Genomic DNA, 19,489 nt, shown 5'->3' with positions numbered 1-19,489 from the left:
CGGGCCGTGCCGAGCCGGGCAGTGCCGGCAGGCCGGAGCTGAGCCGCCCGCCTCTCCTGGCCTCCGCTGGGGTAGCCGGGATGTGCTCCCTGGCGCTCCCCTCCCACTCGCCCCCTTGCCTCGCAGGAGCCTTCCGCGCCTAGTTTAATGGCTTTGCAAAGAAAGCCGGGCAGAAGAACACTTTCCTCGGTGGCGGTGGTCAGACCATGACCTAACTCACCATGAACTTGGAAGGGCTTGAAATGATAGCGGTGTTGATCGTGATTGTGCTCTTTGTAAAAGTGTTGGAACAGTTTGGGCTGATTGAAGCAGGTTTAGAAGGTGAGTGCTTTTCAGTGGCTCGTCATTTTTCTGTTCTGGTTATTCTCTTGCAGCGAGGCAGGAGCACCTGTGAACTGATGTAAGGCACTGCCCGAATCACCTCGAGAGCGACGTGCACATCAGTGGCTGTCTGCTGTGGATGTTGGTTGTGGTGGTTTAATTTTGTAGGAGAAATAAACTGGTGTCCAGGAAACTGCCAGTATAAACTTAGGGGTTAAAGTCTGAATCTCTTATTCCTATTTTAAATCTGTGCATTTAAAGTAGTGGAGGGTAAAGCAGGTTTTAGTATGATTACAGGCAATCATATTGCCTTCAAACTGTCTTGTAATCAAAATTGTTTTGTAATGTATTCACGTTAACATCATCTCTATTAGAATTGTTATGAGATCAAGATACATCTTTTATAGCATTTAAAAACCTGTTGAATGTTTAATTTACTGTTAATGTTTTAAACTATGCTTGAGGAAGAACTACAATCCTCAGATTCAAACTAAGCAACTTGAACATTCACTAAGGGCAATCATGTGCAAATTTTATTGTTTGATGCTTTGTTTTTCTTAGGCAGATCCCCTCCTTTATTAGCAATATTGTTTCTTTATAAAACTGTAAAAATTAAAACCAAGAAGACTACTTTATTTTACATGTGCTTTTTACATGTGGAATAGTGGATTATTTATTATTTTTACATTATTTCTAAGACAGCTGTTATTTGTACCATATGAAGAGTTAGACTAAAAAACCACCGTTTGCAGCATGGTTGATAATGTAATGACAATTATTACATCCTAGTGTTTTATTAGTTTACAGTCTGAAATGGTCTGTTTCTCAACTGTTGAAAGAATGTTGTATTCTTAAATCTTCCTCTAGGCTGGCATTTGAATACAGTGTACATACATACACCTGTGGAAAGGACAACTTTGTTGACTAATTATGGTTTCATAACAAAAAATATGGTTTAAGGAAATAAGCAAAATTTTCCTCTATGAGATCGTCTAAAGTAGTCCTGTGTATGTAACCCTTTCAAGAAACACAGTCTTACTTTGAAGTGATTTTAAGTGAGGAAGTTACAACTGGTTCTCTCTCTGTGTTGCTGTCTTGCATGGACTTGCTAGAATCTTATTATAGAATCTTAAAGCCCTGCAGAGATTAAGTGCATTTTTATAAAGATTTTATGTTTGTGTTCGAGTACATTGTATCCAGTTTAAATAACAACACAGAGATTCCCTTAAATGTATGGACTTTTGATTTTCTTTTTTTTCTGAGTTCAGTTTAAATATAAATACTAATTAACATGATAAATGTTATCATAAAAGTTATTTTCAGCATTAGAGGCTGCAAAGACTGAGGGGGGGAGGAGGGGGGAAGAGATCTATATTTACATTTTAGGTTGTTTGGTATGCTTGGGTGTGCTCTGTCGAGTCTGATTGCCACATCTGTTTGGGTTCCCTCGTAAAATACATAATTTGATTGTTGTCTCTACTTGTTGCTGTGGCAGGAGAGGCTGATAATGGAAAGACAATTCAAAGTATAGTGAAGATGTCTGAAGGTGGTTGTATTATTTCTGTAAGAAAAATGTCTGTTTTGCCTGTCTCACTGGCCAGAAGTCTGGGATTCTGTGTGTGAACAGAGTCTGAAAGTTTCTTCCTACCTAGTGCAGGACACTGGAAGACATATATGCCCTGTTCCTCCATGTTGTTCTACTTCTGTGAATGACCTAAAAGGCAGGTTACATGAGAATCAAGTAACAGATATAAAGAATGGTGTGTGTCAATGGGCATTAGCTGAACTTCACAGACTGAAGATTTTTTTTCCTCTCAGTTCAGGACCAGTGCAGATTTCTTCCCCATTTTTTTCCTTAAACTTGTGATTTAAAGATCTAAACTGATTACAATAGGAAAAAAGGAAGATTTTTACACTTTTACTAGAGAATTGAAGAACTTTTCAATATGTTAATAAGCATTAATTTCCACTCTTGAAGGGAAAGTATATACATTGTAAAATTGTGCAAATATTAGAGGAGTTTTTAAATAGAATGCTGAAAAACCCCAAGTATAGTCAGACTATCCATCTGCCTTACTGAAAACCAGTGAGGATATTGGTCTCAGCTTTCTGAAAATGTTGGGTTTTATAAGGACATTTGTAGATTTTCTGAGTTTGGGTAGGTTATATCCTTTCTTTCTTTTTCACAGAGGTTAATATGTCCCAGCAAAACCTTTTTTTTTCCCCCACAATTTAATAGTTTGCAGTATATCAAACACATCCTATATATACCTGGAGTTTAGAGTCAGTAATAATCTCTAACACAGTGCACCCAATACAGGATGCTAAAACTCATTTTGAAGCTTTGGTAGAGACTGAGGTTTCAGAGTCCTGTTGTGTCCCTATCGTGGTAACAAAAGCTGGAAGATAACTTATCTTACACTGGATTGTCATGATTCTGAACTTTGTGAAATTTTGTGAATTGAGAAGAATCAAACCTAATGATGTAAATCAAGAGCACTCTATTCACTGTCATAATAACTAGTGTAAGAAATAGTCTGCTTCCTTCAGACTCTTCAATGCAAATTTTATCATAATAGTAGTATGCAATTATTTTCATTTTCTTGAAAATAATGAGGTATTTTCAGAGTAAATATTTTATATACTTCTTTATATTTCTGCTGCAGTCACTCAGATTACAGCATGCTTTCTGTGGTTTTGTCCAATTGCCTTCAACTGCTGAGTGATTCTGTTGTTGTAGAAGAAGTATTTTCAAATAGATGTTTTTAATATTGTATGACAGCTCTAAAAGTGATAAGTAGCAGAACAGATTTATACCCTTTAGTAGGTTGTGGATTCCAGAGACTTTATCTTTCAGTTAAATATTATTTTATGATGCATTGCACTCACTTAGATTGCAGTATGCTTTCTGTGGTTTTGCCCAGTTGCCTTTAACTGCTGAGTGGCTTTACTGTTGTTATAGAAGTATTTTCAAATAGTTGTTTTGAATATTGTATGACAGCTCCTAAAGTGATGAGTAGCAGAATAGATTTATTCACTGTCATGGGCTGTGGATTGCATAGGCTTTGTCCCTAGGTTAAATGTTTAGCTCTTCATGAATTAGGTTATGTTCTTCTTGATAAGCTTTATTGCTTTTTTAATACAGTAATTTATTTGGTGTAAAGGGTAATGCATTGATACCTAATCAGGAAAGTTTGTTCCTAGATATACCTTAGTATCAATTTAAAATTATTTCTTCGTGTAAGGCAAGTTTTTCCTAAAGTCATTCATAAGCGGAGTGAGATACAAGAACTGAGTAGCTGTATGTACAAGAGGTTACCATTTTGAGATTATGCCATAGTCAGGATGTTGATTTATAGGATTTCGGTATATTTGAGTACTTTTCTGAGAGGTACTTTGTGATCTTCATGTATAAGGATCATATGAACTTGGAGAAGAAATGGAAGAGGTTTTCTTTGTGAGTATCTTCCTTCTATGTCAGTTTCTCTGGGTAAAGTATTGAGGACAGAGAGGTTGAGGCATCATGAAGTCAGCCCATTCCTAAGTTAAAATGGCTTTGTCCTAAAGTCTCTTGGAAAACCTGGATTGCTTTTCAAAACCTAAATCACTTATGAATGAAATAAACAGAAAAATAGACCCCTCTTTATCAAGGTATGCATTGAAACCTACACCATTAGGAATAAGGTTCAGAGAAGAAATCTAAATTAGATGAGTGATCAAAAGTATTTATATAGGAGTACCTTGATTTTTAGGAAATTCTCTAACTGCAGTTAGAACATCTAATAGAAAAGAATGGCGTGGAAGTAGCCATATATATTACTGTAAAATGTGGGTTCCTTATCTCTGTTATTGGTATCTATTAAAATCCTTGTTTAGACGTTCTGAGACTGGCAGCAGTAGAACTTTGCAACTAAAATTGTAATAATCGAGCTGAATTACTGAAACGCTTGATTCCTCCAAAATATCAAAGCAGCTTCTAATCTCATTTTAGTAATCTTGGCTATTAACAACTTCCCATTCATCAGCTGGAAAAAAGAGCAAAACCACAGACACATAGGTAGTTGCTTGTGATATTTATAACAATTTTGACAAGGACAGTATATGACTGGAAATGAAGTGGGAGTTACTTGTGGTTGCTCTGAAACTGCAGAGCCTCTGGAGCGGTTTTGCCATCTAGGCTATGATCTTGTGGGAATGTCAGCATTTCCACAGTGATGTCCCTCCTCACACTGTTCTTCATGGATGGAAAAGGAGTAATACCTCAGAATCACAGAATGGTTGGGTTGGAAGGGGCCTCTGGAGATCATCTAGTCCAACTCCCTTCTAAAGCAGGTTCACATGGATCAAGTTGCGTGGGGTCACATCCAGGCAGGCTTTGACCACTTCCAGTGAAGGAGGTTCCATGAACTCTCTGAGCAGCTTCTTGCAGTGCTCTGTCAAGATTTTCTTTAATATTCATTTCAGAAGATTTGTAATGACTAGCATTTCATCCAAAAATAGCGTGTAATAAACATAGGGGCTTTTGTGCCATTTTTCTTTTCTTAAATCTGTCTGGATGTCAAAGAGAGTTATGCACAGGATTGTGAAGTATGGAAACAAACATGGACCAATGTGAAATGATTAGGCAGAGCTGACAGTGGGAAAAAGACAAAAATATGATAGAAATTTTAATATTAATAATTCCAGGCATTTCTTAGAAGTAATCTGTTCGATTAAGTCTTCATAAATTACAAGATAAATTGAATCAAAACAGTTGTTGGAACAACTCCTCATATGTGGATGAGTGAGCAGTAGATAGAAATCTTTAAGACAGAACTCCAGTGAATTTTTTTCTTGATTGAATATGTAGCTCAAACAGCACTAGCAAGTCAGTTGTAGACAGCAGCATGTACTCTGTAGTTTGTTTGGAATTATGTACATGTGAACATCTGACCAGGTTGTGCATCCTGCGTGACTGGTCAGCAAGCCACTACTGGGCAGAATGAATAAGAGAAAGGCTCTTCCCATTTTTCATACTAGAAGCTTCAATTTATGTATACAGTCTTAGAAAAATGAGAAATAGCGAGTTAAGAAAAACAACTTGCTAGCCATGAGAATTTGTAATAGGTGCCTTCAGCTGTTGGATGCCTGCTTCAAGCAGTCTGTCATGTCTGACTCATCTTCTGAAGGCTTCTGGTCCATTGTTGCTGAAAAACCTCGTGTTCCCAGGTCAGTGTCTGCTGAAGAGTTTGTTCTCAACACTGACTGCCACACTCCATAATAATGTGAGTGCTTTACATCTACAGAGACCGAAGCAGATAAATAATGAAATTGAAAGGATGCCAAAGAAATGGATGGAGTCCTACACTCTGAGTTATCAATACAATGCTTTTTTGCAAACTTAGTATTTTATAATTTACATTTAAAAAAAGTCTTAGTTTCCTATGGGAGTTTAAAATGCCTCAATTCATTTGGTTATTTCCCTTTTTTTCAATACATTCACTCTTACTATCACATTTATAAGTAATGTAGATACTATACCACAGAAGAAAAGTGAGTCTTTAACTAAAGCTTCTCTCTTTATTGCAGTGTTGCAACATTTTGACTATCTAATGCATCTTCCTACAGAATTCCTAATTTTTTATATATGTTTCTTGCTGCTTTTACCTTCAGTAATCTTCACTCAAAATATTCCTCAGGTTTAGTACGTCAGTTGTTTTTGCATACAAATAATTGTACATCTTCTAAAGGTTTAGAGAAGTTCTTGTGTTTTAGCCATTGTTATTTTGTTTATTATTTTTTATGGGAGAGTTCTTCCTTTAGTTACCTGACCTATTTCTCTGGTGATTAATTGTTCAGCACCTGATAAAAAGTTCAGTTCAGCCAGACTGAATGCTGCCTAGATCGAATGAGGCAGATGATTTAATCTGACATAACAACTCTGTTTTTTCCTTTCTGCAGTCATTTTTCCCAGAGGTATCTCTAGAGGTATGTGGTTCTCTAAGCACGTTTTTTTTATTGGATCAATAGTCAAAAAAATGTTCTTCTGTAAACACACAAAATTTCAATCATCCAAAGTGGACTACAAGAGCTATTTGCTTATTGCTGATGATTTGAGATAATGAAAGAAATGGAGCGGACATCAGATAAATACATGTTTATTAATCAGATATTTATTTATCAGTGGTTATATCAGTTATTGTAGGGAATACTGTCTAATTTTACATGGAAGAAATGTGATTATTATTTTAGCCCTCATTACTAAAACCAAATTCTAATACAGAAAATAAACCAAACATCTGAAACAGAAAAGAAAAAGGGTTACCAGAGAAGTGAGTTTTGGTGAACATTGAGGACAATTCCTTTATTTGTCATAAGCATTACAATATTATGTCAGTGACGCTCACCAGCTGCTGTAGGTACATCAGATCAGACTTTTGTACATCCGCAATTTGATCTATTCTTTTGATGCTAGAAGCTCATACTCAGCACTTTTTTTCTAGCAGTGTCTCTACAAAGGGATAGGATGTCTCTAGATAACCAGAAAAGACAGTTTCTGCTGGTGGGAAAAAAGTAATCTATATACAGCCACTTCTTGTCTGTGTCTGAGGAACTTTGAATAACAACAGAACCAAGATGCTGCCTGCATAGGTTTCTCTGATGGTGACATCCCATTCTTAACAGCTGCACCTGAAAAGCAGACAGAGATTTATCTTGTTTAGTGAACCTGATATTTCTGGAAAGACAAAATTTCTTCAGATAATCCATAATATTCAAGTGCAGTGAGTATTATACCCCTTGGAGAATAAGACCATATTCTTCTCAATAGGAGAATGTAGTCTGTCCTCTTGGAAAGTAATCTATCATCTCAGTAAAGTCCTTGACTATTTTTTCATTAGAAAGTACTTTTTTTCCCATACTGAGTCAAATTTTATTTAGCCTGAGGATATACATGTTAAATTTTGAAATTATATTAACATGCCATCTGAGTTACCTCCTTTGAAGTCTGAGATTTAAATTTATGTTTGCAAGACAGTGAGAGTACCTTACCTTCAAATATCAAGTTTGCCACTGAACACCAGATAAGATCCCAAGGATAGGAGATCCATCAGAGGCCTGCCTTGCTTCACTTGTAACCTGCAGCTGATGATAAAAGGAATTATGCACAGTTAGATTTTTCTAATTTTTTAATACATTCAGACAAAAATTACTATGTTCATTAAGTATGTTTATTCAACCTCAATCTAAATTGCATTATTTTGCCCCTTACTCAGCACAGAGCTCAGAGTTCACATTCTGGCCAATTTTGTGGCTAGATAAGTAGTCTGAGATGAATCAGGTTACCAGAACAAGAGTAATTATTCGCAGGAGTAAAAGGGTATAATGGAAGGCAGAATACAATGCTGAAGTTGTTGTTTTGCAAGTTGACAATTGACATATGACAAAATGTAGTTCACTTGCTCACAATAAAAATTGATTTAATAGTTCAGCAATAATGAAAAGTCATTAAGACAGAAAGTATTCTCAATCAACTTGATTGCTGACCTACTCAGTGAGAACATGGCTCACCTTTGAGTCATTATTGCAAAAATTCTCATAATCTGTTAAAAGTTATACTTTAAATGCTACTAATGTTTCTATTTCCTTCCTTTCCACTATCTTACAGGGTTATTATAATAAGCTCGCTTTCAAATGCTAGAATTTTTGGACTAAGCCAAAAATATTTAGACTCAAAACATTCCTATTTAAAAGGTAAATCTCATAGTAGGAACCCTAAGGCTAAAGTAAGGCTAAAGATTAATCACAATATCCATTGTAGATTAACTTAATCTGTGTTTAGGAACTTCACTTTTTTCTGTCAGAAACTAAGTAAAGCTCCTTTAGCACTTGTACCATTTGTTTTCTAAATTTTTTTCATTTTTTTAATAATTTTCTTGGAGAATTGATATCAGACTGGGCAGATCAGAGGTAAGACAATATCCCTGCTGTGCCCATACTTGATATCTTACCATTAATACAGTAGAGCAATAATTAGCTCATCTTATACTTTTTTTTGCAAAATAGAGATATTCACATCAATGTTTCTACACAGAAATAAAGATATGGGTGAAATTACTTACAAATTTTTTGTTTTGATTTTGGTGGTTTTCTGGTGGTTTTTGTGGGTTTTTTGTTTTTTGATTTTTTGTTAGAAGAGCACATTAGAAACCTTTGGTAATTTTTTTTTTACGTTTGAAATAACCATACTAAAGATGTGACTTTCTGTTGTGAGGTCTGATATGGATTAATACAAGTGGACCATCTCCTGTGGTTTTATTAATCTTAAATTTGCCAAACATAAGAAAAATAAATAACATGTTGGATTAAGAGTGGTGCTTCAGAACTGTTCCATTTGGTTTGGAGTTATCAAACTAGCATTTATAAAACAATTATCTGTAGTTGTTTGCCTTTATGAATATAGGTGAGTATAAAGAAAACTGTTTTTCATCTTTGGAAGATCCCACTTCCTCTTCCTCCCTTTTTTTTTTTTTTTTTTGTTCATCTTTAAAGATACAGTAATCTGAGTATTTTCCTTCTGGTTATAAACCTGCAGTATCACCACTCTTAGTTTGTAAAGAGAGATTTTGCAGTCAGGAAAATGATAAAGTGGAACTTTTTATTCACAGATTTTTATTTTTCTAAATCTCTGTAGTGAATATTTATTGAAGTGGTAAAGTACCAAATTCAATACTGGTATATTTTCTATATTCACTAACACTTTCAGACATATCTTTGTTATGTGGATGCATAGAATAAGAAGGTGTAGGATTGGAGTTCCAAGTACCATATTCAACACTGTCAGTATCACTATTTGGACTAAAGCAATTTTTTTTTTTTCTCGTGAATGGAGGGATTTTCTATTATAATTGAAGAACAATAATGGAATTCTTTAGTTATTTTGGTAGTAAGTGTTCCACTGTTTAAAATATGACAGTCTCAGTAACCAAGTACATGGTTATTTGAACCCAGTTGAAGCTGTTTAGAGTCTTGACCTCAGCCTGCTTCTTGAAAGTGAGCTGTAATTGGCAAGTAATTCAAGCCCTTGAGCAGTGCCCTTGCTGGGAAGATAAAAGGTGAAAAGCATCCCCCCTCATCCATCAGACAGTTTGTCAGTTCCAGGCCTTTTCTCAAATAATCACTGAAGGGAATGATTACCTCGCTCCGAGTCCACCACCTGACCTGCTTTGGACTCATATATTTTTCAGCAGCAGACGTGGCTGTGAGGAGCCATCCCAGTGAATGACACAATTCAACAGGTAGTGAATCAATCTCATCTGCAGCTGTGTTTTGTAATGCCATACTTTTAAGGACAGATCACTGTTATTGAGTCTTTTTGCTCATGGAAGCAGTATTTCTCTTTTTCAGTCTGGTGACATCTTGCTTTGAGGTTAAGGAGAGTGTGTGCAATATGCCACAGAAATGAAAGTGTATACTTTGGTATTTCTCCACACTGTGCTAGTTCTCTCTGGGGAAGATTCCCTAACCAGGAAGTAGTTAATATTCCCAGTAGGAACCCAGAGGGAGGACACTTTAAGAGGAAGCAGACATTTACAGCACACACTCTCAGGTGTCAAACAGCACCCATCTTGACCCTAAAGAGGACCATTTAATTTACACTATTTATTTTTATTAGCTGATAGTTAATGGTTCGTTTCTTGACGAATGAGTTTGTTTTAATATATGAACTTCTTTTCTAACTTAGAACATGTTGTAATATAAGTTTAGGAAGTATGTTGTAAAGTAAGTTTAGAAAATACCTCCATTTTATGATGTGTCTGATCATTTGAGTGTTCCATATCTCCAAGCATCCCTCACCAGTGTCCTGGTAGTGTGACTCAGATGGAAGCAGTTAACAGTTTCCTGGTGAAGGGCAAAGGGAAAGTATCACTGTAATATTGCTACTAAGATCGCTTCATGAACTTTCCAACTGCTAGATGCCAGCTTTCTTGGGACAGCTTTCAGATGCTGAAAGATCCTAAAACATAGGATCATTGAGGGATATCAGGATGGTAGTGGCTTAGCTAGTTTTATAGAGTCATACAATCGTTAAGGTTGAAGACCTCCAAGATCATTGAGTCCAATCTTTGACTTAATACCACCATATCAACTAAAGCAAAGTACTAAATGCCTCATCCAGTTGTTTTTTGAACACTTCTAGGGATGATGACTCCATCACTTCCCTGGGTAGCCTGTTCCAATCCTTGACAATCCTTTCAGTGAAGAAATTCTCTCTTGTGGCATTGTACTGCAGCATATTCCAAGGTTATGCTCCACACCCTGCAGTGAATTTGTGTCCTGACAATCGCTTCAAAGAGGATGGAAGGTTGTTTAGCAGCAAATGAAAGGTACCAGTAAGCAAGTGAAAGTTTTTTTCCCTCAAACATATGAAGTTGTAATTGAGCTTCAGCTAGAGATCTCCCAAGGTATAACGAACAGATGGATTTAGGGACACAGCTTACTAAATTACTGTCCAATATTTATCCATTAGCCTATGGCTCTCTCTTCAATGTGGCAATGACATTAGGAATATAGATAATGACATCCATAATCTGTTTGGGAATACTCTTACCTACATCCCAAATAGTTACATTTAGTGTAATAGCTTTGTATACTTACTGCTCAGAGCAACTAAGTAACTTGGAGATGAGATAAGCCTTTGCAAATTCCAGTCTCCTCTGAGCCTCCTTTATGTTGTATTATCTGCTGCATTATACAGTTTTTTTGTTTATATCTGTGGGTACTGATGTTCTTCCCATGGTTTCCTTTGAAATCCTAGCTCTGTAGTATAAATCTCTTTATACTACAGATGGACTTTGTTTGATGGACTTTACCTTATATGACATCTGTACAGGCTGCCCAGTTTAAACAACACTTGTGGAGCATGACTTACCAGTTTTCAAATCCCACGGTCCTCAATTCAATTCAATTCACATTGGCTACAGCCTTTTGCAACAGCAGATGTGGTTCAAGCACAAATCCTTTTCTAATACAGGATTTAGTTAGTTTTATTCAGAGATGACCTCAAATGCTGTGGATTCACAGCCACAGTGTCATGAATATGATCACTGGACACGTTAGAGAGGTTATGGTCTTTTGTTTTCACGGCCATTTAAACTTATGTTTACCTCTGACATTTATTTTGGGCAATGATTGCTAAGGATTTGGCAATAAGTGCTTAGTAACAGGACTATAGCCCACAGTTTGTCATCTGGGAGCTGCTGTCTGTAGAACACACGCTGGTGATGGAGTGCATAGGCAGAACAGGTTTCCTTTTCACAGTCTGCTTATCAGACTCAGCTGGAAAAAAGCATAACTTTCAAGCCACACCAAGCAAGCATTAGGAAGGAGAGAATTTGAACTCGGTTGTGTTTCCAATGAGAAAAACAGTTATACTCAAAACTAGTATTTTGTCACTGTGAAGAACCCTCTTGGCTAAGAGCCTGTCTTTGGCAATGGTGTACAGAGCTCAGAGAAGCAGTATATACTAGTCCAACTAATTCTCCAGGCTTGTCTTAGGAATTGGTGCTACATTTGCTGCCTTCCATTTGTCTGGCATGGGAAACATGCTATAGACAGTATAGATTTTCTAATATCATACTAGATCATATAATACTAATTCCTACTACATCGTGAACTAGAGGGATATAATCCTTCTTGCTATAATCTGCTACAATTCAGTTGTTTTATTGTTATAGTGCCTTTTTCACTGAGGTGCCATCTGAATTCAAACTGTGGTTTGCTAGAATATGCAATCTCCGACTCATCCTTTTTGAGTAGCTCATTCAGCATAGGATATTTTTTAACTTCTTTGATTCTGAATTATTGTAACTATTTGTAATCATGTTCTGTTTTAAATCTGCTATGTACAAAGTACATATGTACATCTATGTACATCAGTACAAAGCAGCAGTGAGGTAATACCAGGAAAGCATGGTGCTGATGTGGCAAACCACATGTGGAGATGAAACTGCCAAGATAATCCAGGCCATGAGGTCTCTGCTTTCCATTCCTCACCAACTGCTGCTGCTGTCCAGCAGCAGCACTGCACTGCAGAGTCAGCTCTGGCTGACTACACCTGGCTAGCAATTATCTTTTACTTTCATCTCTGGATTAGACCTTCGCCAGTTATATTTTTGGACAGTATTTTATAACAGCAGCAGCATTGTTATTAGTTGTCAGTATTTACACTGGGATTAATTTTTTTTTTTTTTTGTTGGACAGCTTGGAACTGTTCTCCAAAGCAGAATCGGAGAGGAATTTTAACTGCCTATGTTTTTCTAGTGTCAAAATGTAAGCAGTTCACATGTTGGCTTTTGGAGTCTTTAGTAGATCACCTGGGACAGGGGGACTACAGCAGCTGTAATAGTCAATTATTTCTCATAAGAAGCAATTTTTTTTATGGCAGAAGTAAATAATGGTAAGTTTGTCCCCAAAAGAATTTGTATCAGCAAATTCTGACATTGTGGTTTCCCAAGAACTTGTTGTGCACTATAACAGGATGGGCTGTGTTTTTTGCATGTAACAGGCATACACATGAAAACTCTTTCGAAAACTTCCTCCTTTTTAAGGTTTTGATCTGATTGCAGCCCCTTAGCTAGTTAGATATTTTCTTTAAGGGTGTTCAAAGGCAGGGATTTGAATTAAACAAGTTAATAGAGCCAAACTGGATCCTGGAAAGACTGTAGATGAGGGTGGTCTTAGGAGCAGAAGATATCCAGCAGCTCAGATTTACTACCATCAACAGAAGTTAAGCCAGGACTTCCCCTAGAATTTCATGTACTCTAAGTACCCTTTCTGACAAGCAAATGCACGGCCACTGAGGTTCTGTTCCTGGCAGTTCTATTTCAGGAAGAAGAAATGTATATGAAAATGTAAAAAGGCTACCAAAAATTTGGTGGAAATGATTATATCTTTGGAGTTACTAGATTGTTTTCAGCCTTCAGCATTCCAGTTAAAATCTCAACACACGACTGTTATTTAAAGCTAATGCAGTTTTCATAGATGTGATAAATTTTGACTGACTGAAATAAAAACTGGTAAGGGTTCCACTGTGTGGAGCAGTATTTTAATTCCAGGATATCTATATAGAGGTACTTGCTGAGTCTTTGCAAGAAAAAGGAGAGTTTTTTCCTTATATGCTTTGCAAGGCATACATAATGGATAATAAAGCGATTGCTTTATAAAGGAAACTCCTTTAGAGCCTAACATGTAATTATCCATTACAGAAATTGAAATGCAATTGCTGGACTGCCTATGTCAATCTTCCTCTGTTGCCCGACAATCACATTTGGTTTTTAATGGCTAATTTTTGTCTGTCTTCTCTTGGCACAACCATTATATTTCTTGTTTGCATGATCTGATTTTGGGCTGTTTTCTACCTTAAAGCACAGATAATTTTTTCAGCAGTTTATTCTAACTGACAATTAGCATTTTTCTCATGTATTCAGCTTTATGAAGATTCAGCAAGCTTGTACGACAAAACAAGTTATAGCCTGTCTCTTATTTTCATGGCCGTTTAAACTGAAAAGACATCTCTGGCTTTCTAGACAGTTTTTTTAGTTGCATTATCATGCCCCTTCCAAAAGCAGCTTCTAAAGTGCAGCACAGTTTTAGTTCTAAATAATACATTTATTCACATCTTCAGATAAATTGTATATTTTGGACTTATTGTACATAATTAAAACAGGCAGAGCAATTTTTCTTCTTTCTCAAGTGTATCTATTCTGGGTTGCAGAAAATGTCACTGTGTTCCCAGTGCCATTGATAGCACTGTTCTGAAGTTGGGAATTCATTCAGTATTTGTTCTTATCAACATGGAATGACTTTGCATAGCTGTGAACAGTATGGAGGAGGTAGAAAATCAGACATTTCACTATCTTTAATTTTCTGTGACTAAATGCATATTTTCTAAATACAAAGCAAAGGCAAAATCCTTTGGTAAATTTAGCCTGATACTCAGTATATCCTGGGATTATTTTCCCACTCTGCTTTAGTAGTGACTAAGTTTAAAACTAAAAGCAATATAACCAGTTTGAGATTGCATCTGAAAGGAGAAGAACTTGTGGTTTAACATGACAGCACAATATACTGGATGGCAAAATGCGTACTAGAAAAAATCATATTTCGGTAAGCACAAGTGTTTGTACTTGTCTTGTCTGAACAGAATAAAGTTAGAGAAGAAGAGACATGATCATATAAAAGAATTATAGTAACAATCCGGCAGTTTAAATGTATATCTGCTAATTCTTTATGCAGTAGGTTGCCTTTTTTTTAGAACAGAAAGATTTGTAAATGTTATGGATAATATTTTCCTTTGTTTCCTAATCTCATATGTTGATTTATAGATAAAATATATTTCAGTGCAAATAAAAGAAAAAAATTCTGGTTAGGATGTGAGAGGTCCTGCAGAATTACCTTTTTCCTATGAAGCCTTTCAATATTATAGACATTTTGTAGGTATTAGGTAGGAGGTACACATTACTGGCTGCTAAAGCTGTTCAATAAAGTATTTGTCAAATTGAGTTCTTCAGACATGGACTCCTAAATTTTAAGTTGTGTATTTACTATTGCAGTGTTTGCATATGCTAAATGAAGTATATTTTGTTAAGAGACATAGTAAAATATGATTACAGTTCATGTCAATTTGACATTTTATTTTTTTTTCCAGAAATAATGTAGTTACTATCTTGGAGCCATAGTCTGCAGCAGAAACTATTTTAGAGTCAAGAAGAAATACTAAGTCTTGGTGGCCACTGAGCCATATAAAGAAAAATCTCTATCATTAATTGCTATTATGCAGTTCTCCATGGGTCTTTTATGTGGAATATTTTACTCAATAATTCAGAAAGTGCAGCTTAAGGCTTAACTCAGAGTATCTTTCATATGGGCTTGGATAAAGCTGAAGAAAATTGTTACTGAAAATTGGAAACATGCAAAGAAATTGAAAGTGCTTCTTTTATTTGAAGGAAGTTGCTGTTTTGCAAAGGAATGTCAACAAGCACAAGAAAAAGGAAGAAAGGAAAAGGTGACTTAGGAACACAATGCTTGTTGTGCCCTTTCCAATTCAAAAGCTATAAATATTAGAAGGACTTGAACAAGAATTAATGCCTTGCTGACAGGCTATCTGCTTTGCTATTTTTAGATAGTTTAGCCAGGAGCTCTAAATGCATGTGTACTTAGATGGTCCCATGAAATGCAGCCCTATTGTTTTCAAGAATGATTCAAGAACACCAAATATTACCTCAGAAGTTGAAAATTTTTAATGTTTATTATGTTTTCCTGAATTTTTCCTCATTTAGATGATTTTTGACAGAAAGGTTGTCCTAAGGTGAATTTTATTTTTAAATGATTTTATTATTCATAAAATCTGTGTTTGGTTTTCCAAATATGGATCTGGAATAAAATGCAGTAACAAATGAGTAACTATTTGTTGTTAGCTTTTTTTCTCTTTAATTTTGAAGATTTAAGTGTAGAGTTGAAGATTTTAAATTGGTGCCAAAGTCAGCTTTATGTAATATTTCATAATGGGTGTAATACAAAACAAAGCAAAGTGCAGCAAGGTCTTGAAGAGGAAACAAAGGCTATTCAAGTTCCTGTGTAAGTTAATAACTAGGGCTATAAAATAACATCCTATTTATCCTAATAAAAATTTAGAATTCAGTTTATTAAAAACTATATTTTTTATTTCTTTTCCCTCCTTATTAGAAAGTGTATGAAATTATGCATGCATGTGTTTTCCTCTTTTTAAAGTCAGCAATAGATAAAGCACATTCCACATGACATAGGTTTGATTTGGTGTGTTTTTTCTATGGTGTACCAATTTCTGATACACAAGTTTCCATTATTCTACACTAGCCCCTCTTATTTCAATGCTCAACTTGCTTTACAGAGACAATACCAATCCATAGATATGTATCATATATAAACCACAGCATTTGGTTGGTGGTATCTAAAATCTGATGACAGGAGTGAACATTTAGCTCTGCACATCCAACTTTGGATGGTTGTGAGTCTTAATCAAGCATTTGTGCCAAATGTTAATTATCTGTTAATCAGCTCAAATACACCTGAATCTCAGTATCACATGGCACATAAAAAGGGGTATTTTTTTGCTTCGCAGATAGTCGACCTTATGGTAGGATTAAAATTCCAGAGTTGAGCTGCGAGGAAGCTGAACTGGAACATTATTTTTAGTTGTACAAGATAGAAATTTTGGTGTTTATAGAGAGCATTGTTTTGCTAGGTTTTAATTTTTCTATTCTTTTACCTTTACTCATAACAGAATTGATGAAGTATCTAGTATGATAGATGGCTTGGGAAAATGTAATGAAATATACAGTGCTGTGCTGGACAGACTGATTACTTTTTACAAATTGGATGGAGGAATAGGAGTTCTTTTTTGATCCTTTGTAAACTGAATCTGGATCTCACCCAATTTCCTTTCTGGCCAACAGACTGATGCACTCACTTCACCGGTTTGTCTGATATGCAGTCTGAACTTCTAGGTTGAATAACAAATTGAGACCTGTGCAAGAGAAAAGTTTCAAGGAGATTAGACTGAAATAATGCTTCTTGTTTCTCTTTAACATCAATAACTAAATTATAAAATAGCCATCATAAAGAAAAAAAGAGGAGAAAATTCTTTTGATTTTCAGAAATCTCTATCTTAACTCACTTGTTACTCTCATCTACCCCTTAAAGTCAGGTGGGATCTTTGACCATGAATTTTTCCGCATGCATTTTTCCCGAAAGAACTTTGGGATTTCTAAATTTCTTGTAAATGATAGAGTACTGTTGACTGTATAATGATCTTGCACTATTAAGATGCTGTGTATCTATTTTGTTTGTGCTTCTCTTTGGTCTATGTCAGGAATTTAAGTTAGCTCCAAGTGAAAAGAAATTAGAAAGCAAAGCAAAATGAATAACATATCCCAAGCCGTGAATAGTTTTAGCACCAGTCCAGGCAATTCCCAAATTGGCAGGATACATACAATATGTCATCTGTCAAGCTGTTGGATTTTGTGACCAGCAATTCATTGTTAACCATCTGCTTTCTTCTTTTTCACATCATTTCATGATTTATTTTGGGTTATGTTAACAAAATATTACTGACCTAATGCACATTGGAGTAAATTAATAGATGTTTCTAGGCTAGGAAGTTTTTACAACTGTGTCCTTGACCCATAGCTTATTTGACAGTGCTTAATTAGGCAGATCTATTAGCCAGCATATCTCTTTACAGAAAATCCATGGAACTAAAATGACCAGCTTCTGCAGCCATGTACCTAACAACCTTTTAGTGTATATGGGAAAAAATCTAAAGAAATATGTAGATTATATCTGCATCACTGTGAGAAATTTATTTTTATGCAAAATATTTTATCAGGCATCATGTCATTCAAACTTCATCTGCACCAAAGTTTCTCAGAGCTCAAAAAAAAGTTCCCTTCAATGGGACCTTCCAGTAATTGTAATTAGGATGTTCAGAGGTTACATGTGCTTTTAGAAATGTAGGTATAATTGTAAGCCTTACATGTAGGACATTGTAGTTAAATTTCAAGACAATTTTTATTTCTGGTGAATATGATTATAAATAATATTGCCTTCACAGCTGTTGATCTGGCACATGCACTGAGGCCAGTGACCAGCTGTGCAGTGAGGGTGTCAGCTGGAGAAGCTCATGAGTAGAACAAGCAAACAAGCAAAGTGCAAAGTCCTTTATGAACATCTGACTGCTGACTTAAAACAGGTATTAGAGGTATGCTTATTGACTGTCAGGAAGAAGAGAAAATGCACATGCATTCATGACTTGCATTATATCTCTGATTTTGGCTCTGGGTTTCAATATACTATTGTATTTAAAAAAAACAAAAAAATCCACTCAGCAGTTAGTGTTTATACTGTGTTTTCCTTGCAATATACAGGAGCCAAACCTTAAGAGTCAAATACTAAAATGTATGGCAGAAGTCCATGTGACATTTAAAAGCTAAACTTAATTCCAGATAATCTGGATATCCTATAACTGAAGTAGATTAATGCTCTTTGAAATGAAAACAAAATCATAAATCTTTATGGGTAATTGTGAGGTCCGTGTAGTTTTTCATTATGTCATTTAGGCATATTGAAAAAGATAGATTATAGACTTATAATTCTATTAATTTGGAGGGAGGAAAAGATATTACAAAGAGTTAGGGCCCATAAGTCGAGGCTTTTTAAATTTTAATAGTAAAACTTCCAAAGTCTTTGACTTAGCAAAATAATTTCCTTCCTTGACTAATTTTTGGCCCTTTTTTCATTTGTTGAATACCCTGGATTTGTTCAGTCTGGGTAAGGAATGCAAGACTGAGTCATTTTCTTACCAGTGGCTTTCCTTAAACAGGTCTGTGAGCATCTGTAGAGACACTGATCATTAAATTGGAGAAGCAGATGTACCAGTGCTCAGGGGAGACTCACCTTTCTCTCCCACAGCCACTGGAAAGTCACGTACCTGGGAAGTGTGTGACTTACTTTTCTGATGAGTCAGTCAATATCAATTGACTAGATTTATATAAAGATGTAGTCTTGGCAAGACAGATTGGCTGAATACAGCCAGGTTTTGTCCTCTTCAAATGCCATGTCAAGTGTCACCCTCTCACGTGTGTATTGATGTGAAGCATCGAGTTGTACATTGAAACTCTGACTTCCTTCTGCTTCATCTGAACAATTTGTGCAACTTGCTTTCCCTGAAGGCATTAGTAAGGGAATTGTTCCTTGAATGTGTCTGTGTTCTGGGATGCAACTGAAAATAGAACAATGTGACTTGTTTCCTCATTTCTTGCTTCATACTTGAAATTGTAGCCATGACATATCTATGGAAAACTGCCTTTCCTCAATTGACTCTAAGGAAGTTACTATTTCTACTCTTTTGAAAAGAGGTTTACTTGACTTTTTCAGATAATATCAAATTTTCTTCTTTCTTCTCTCAAGTCATCTCTCTATTTTGTTACATTTACTCATATTGCAGCTGCCTGCTTTACTTGTCTCATTTTTTCTGGTATTCATTCAGTATTGCTCTTTCTCCTTACTACTTTTGTTTTATTCTCCAAACTTCAAAATTGCTTCTGTGTTTGCATCAAGTATTTTCACATCAAATATTTTCTTTAGTTCTAAG

At 35.7% G+C, this 19,489-nt stretch overlaps 1 protein-coding gene across 3 annotated transcripts in view; it reads left to right on the top strand.

The window, feature by feature from the left end:
- Nucleotides 1-19,489, top strand: part of KCNIP4 (potassium voltage-gated channel interacting protein 4) — a 344,665-nt gene that overhangs the window by 168,659 nt on the left and 156,517 nt on the right. The window contains exon 1 of one of the 3 annotated variants that reach the window (XM_005415432.3): nt 50-321. The exons of the other annotated variants lie outside the window; for them this stretch is intronic. Coding sequence (XP_005415489.1) covers nt 222-321 — 100 coding nt within the window. The 5' untranslated portion in view covers nt 50-221. Of the gene's footprint in view, nt 1-49; nt 322-19,489 lie in introns of those variants that run through there. 3 annotated transcript variants of the gene reach the window in all.

Source organism: Geospiza fortis, unplaced genomic scaffold (assembly GCF_000277835.1).
Source record: "Geospiza fortis unplaced genomic scaffold, GeoFor_1.0 scaffold40, whole genome shotgun sequence".
Taxonomy (NCBI): domain Eukaryota; kingdom Metazoa; phylum Chordata; class Aves; order Passeriformes; family Thraupidae; genus Geospiza; species Geospiza fortis.
Note: the sequence above shows the minus strand (reverse complement) of the source record. Positions and strands in the feature narration are given on the sequence as shown.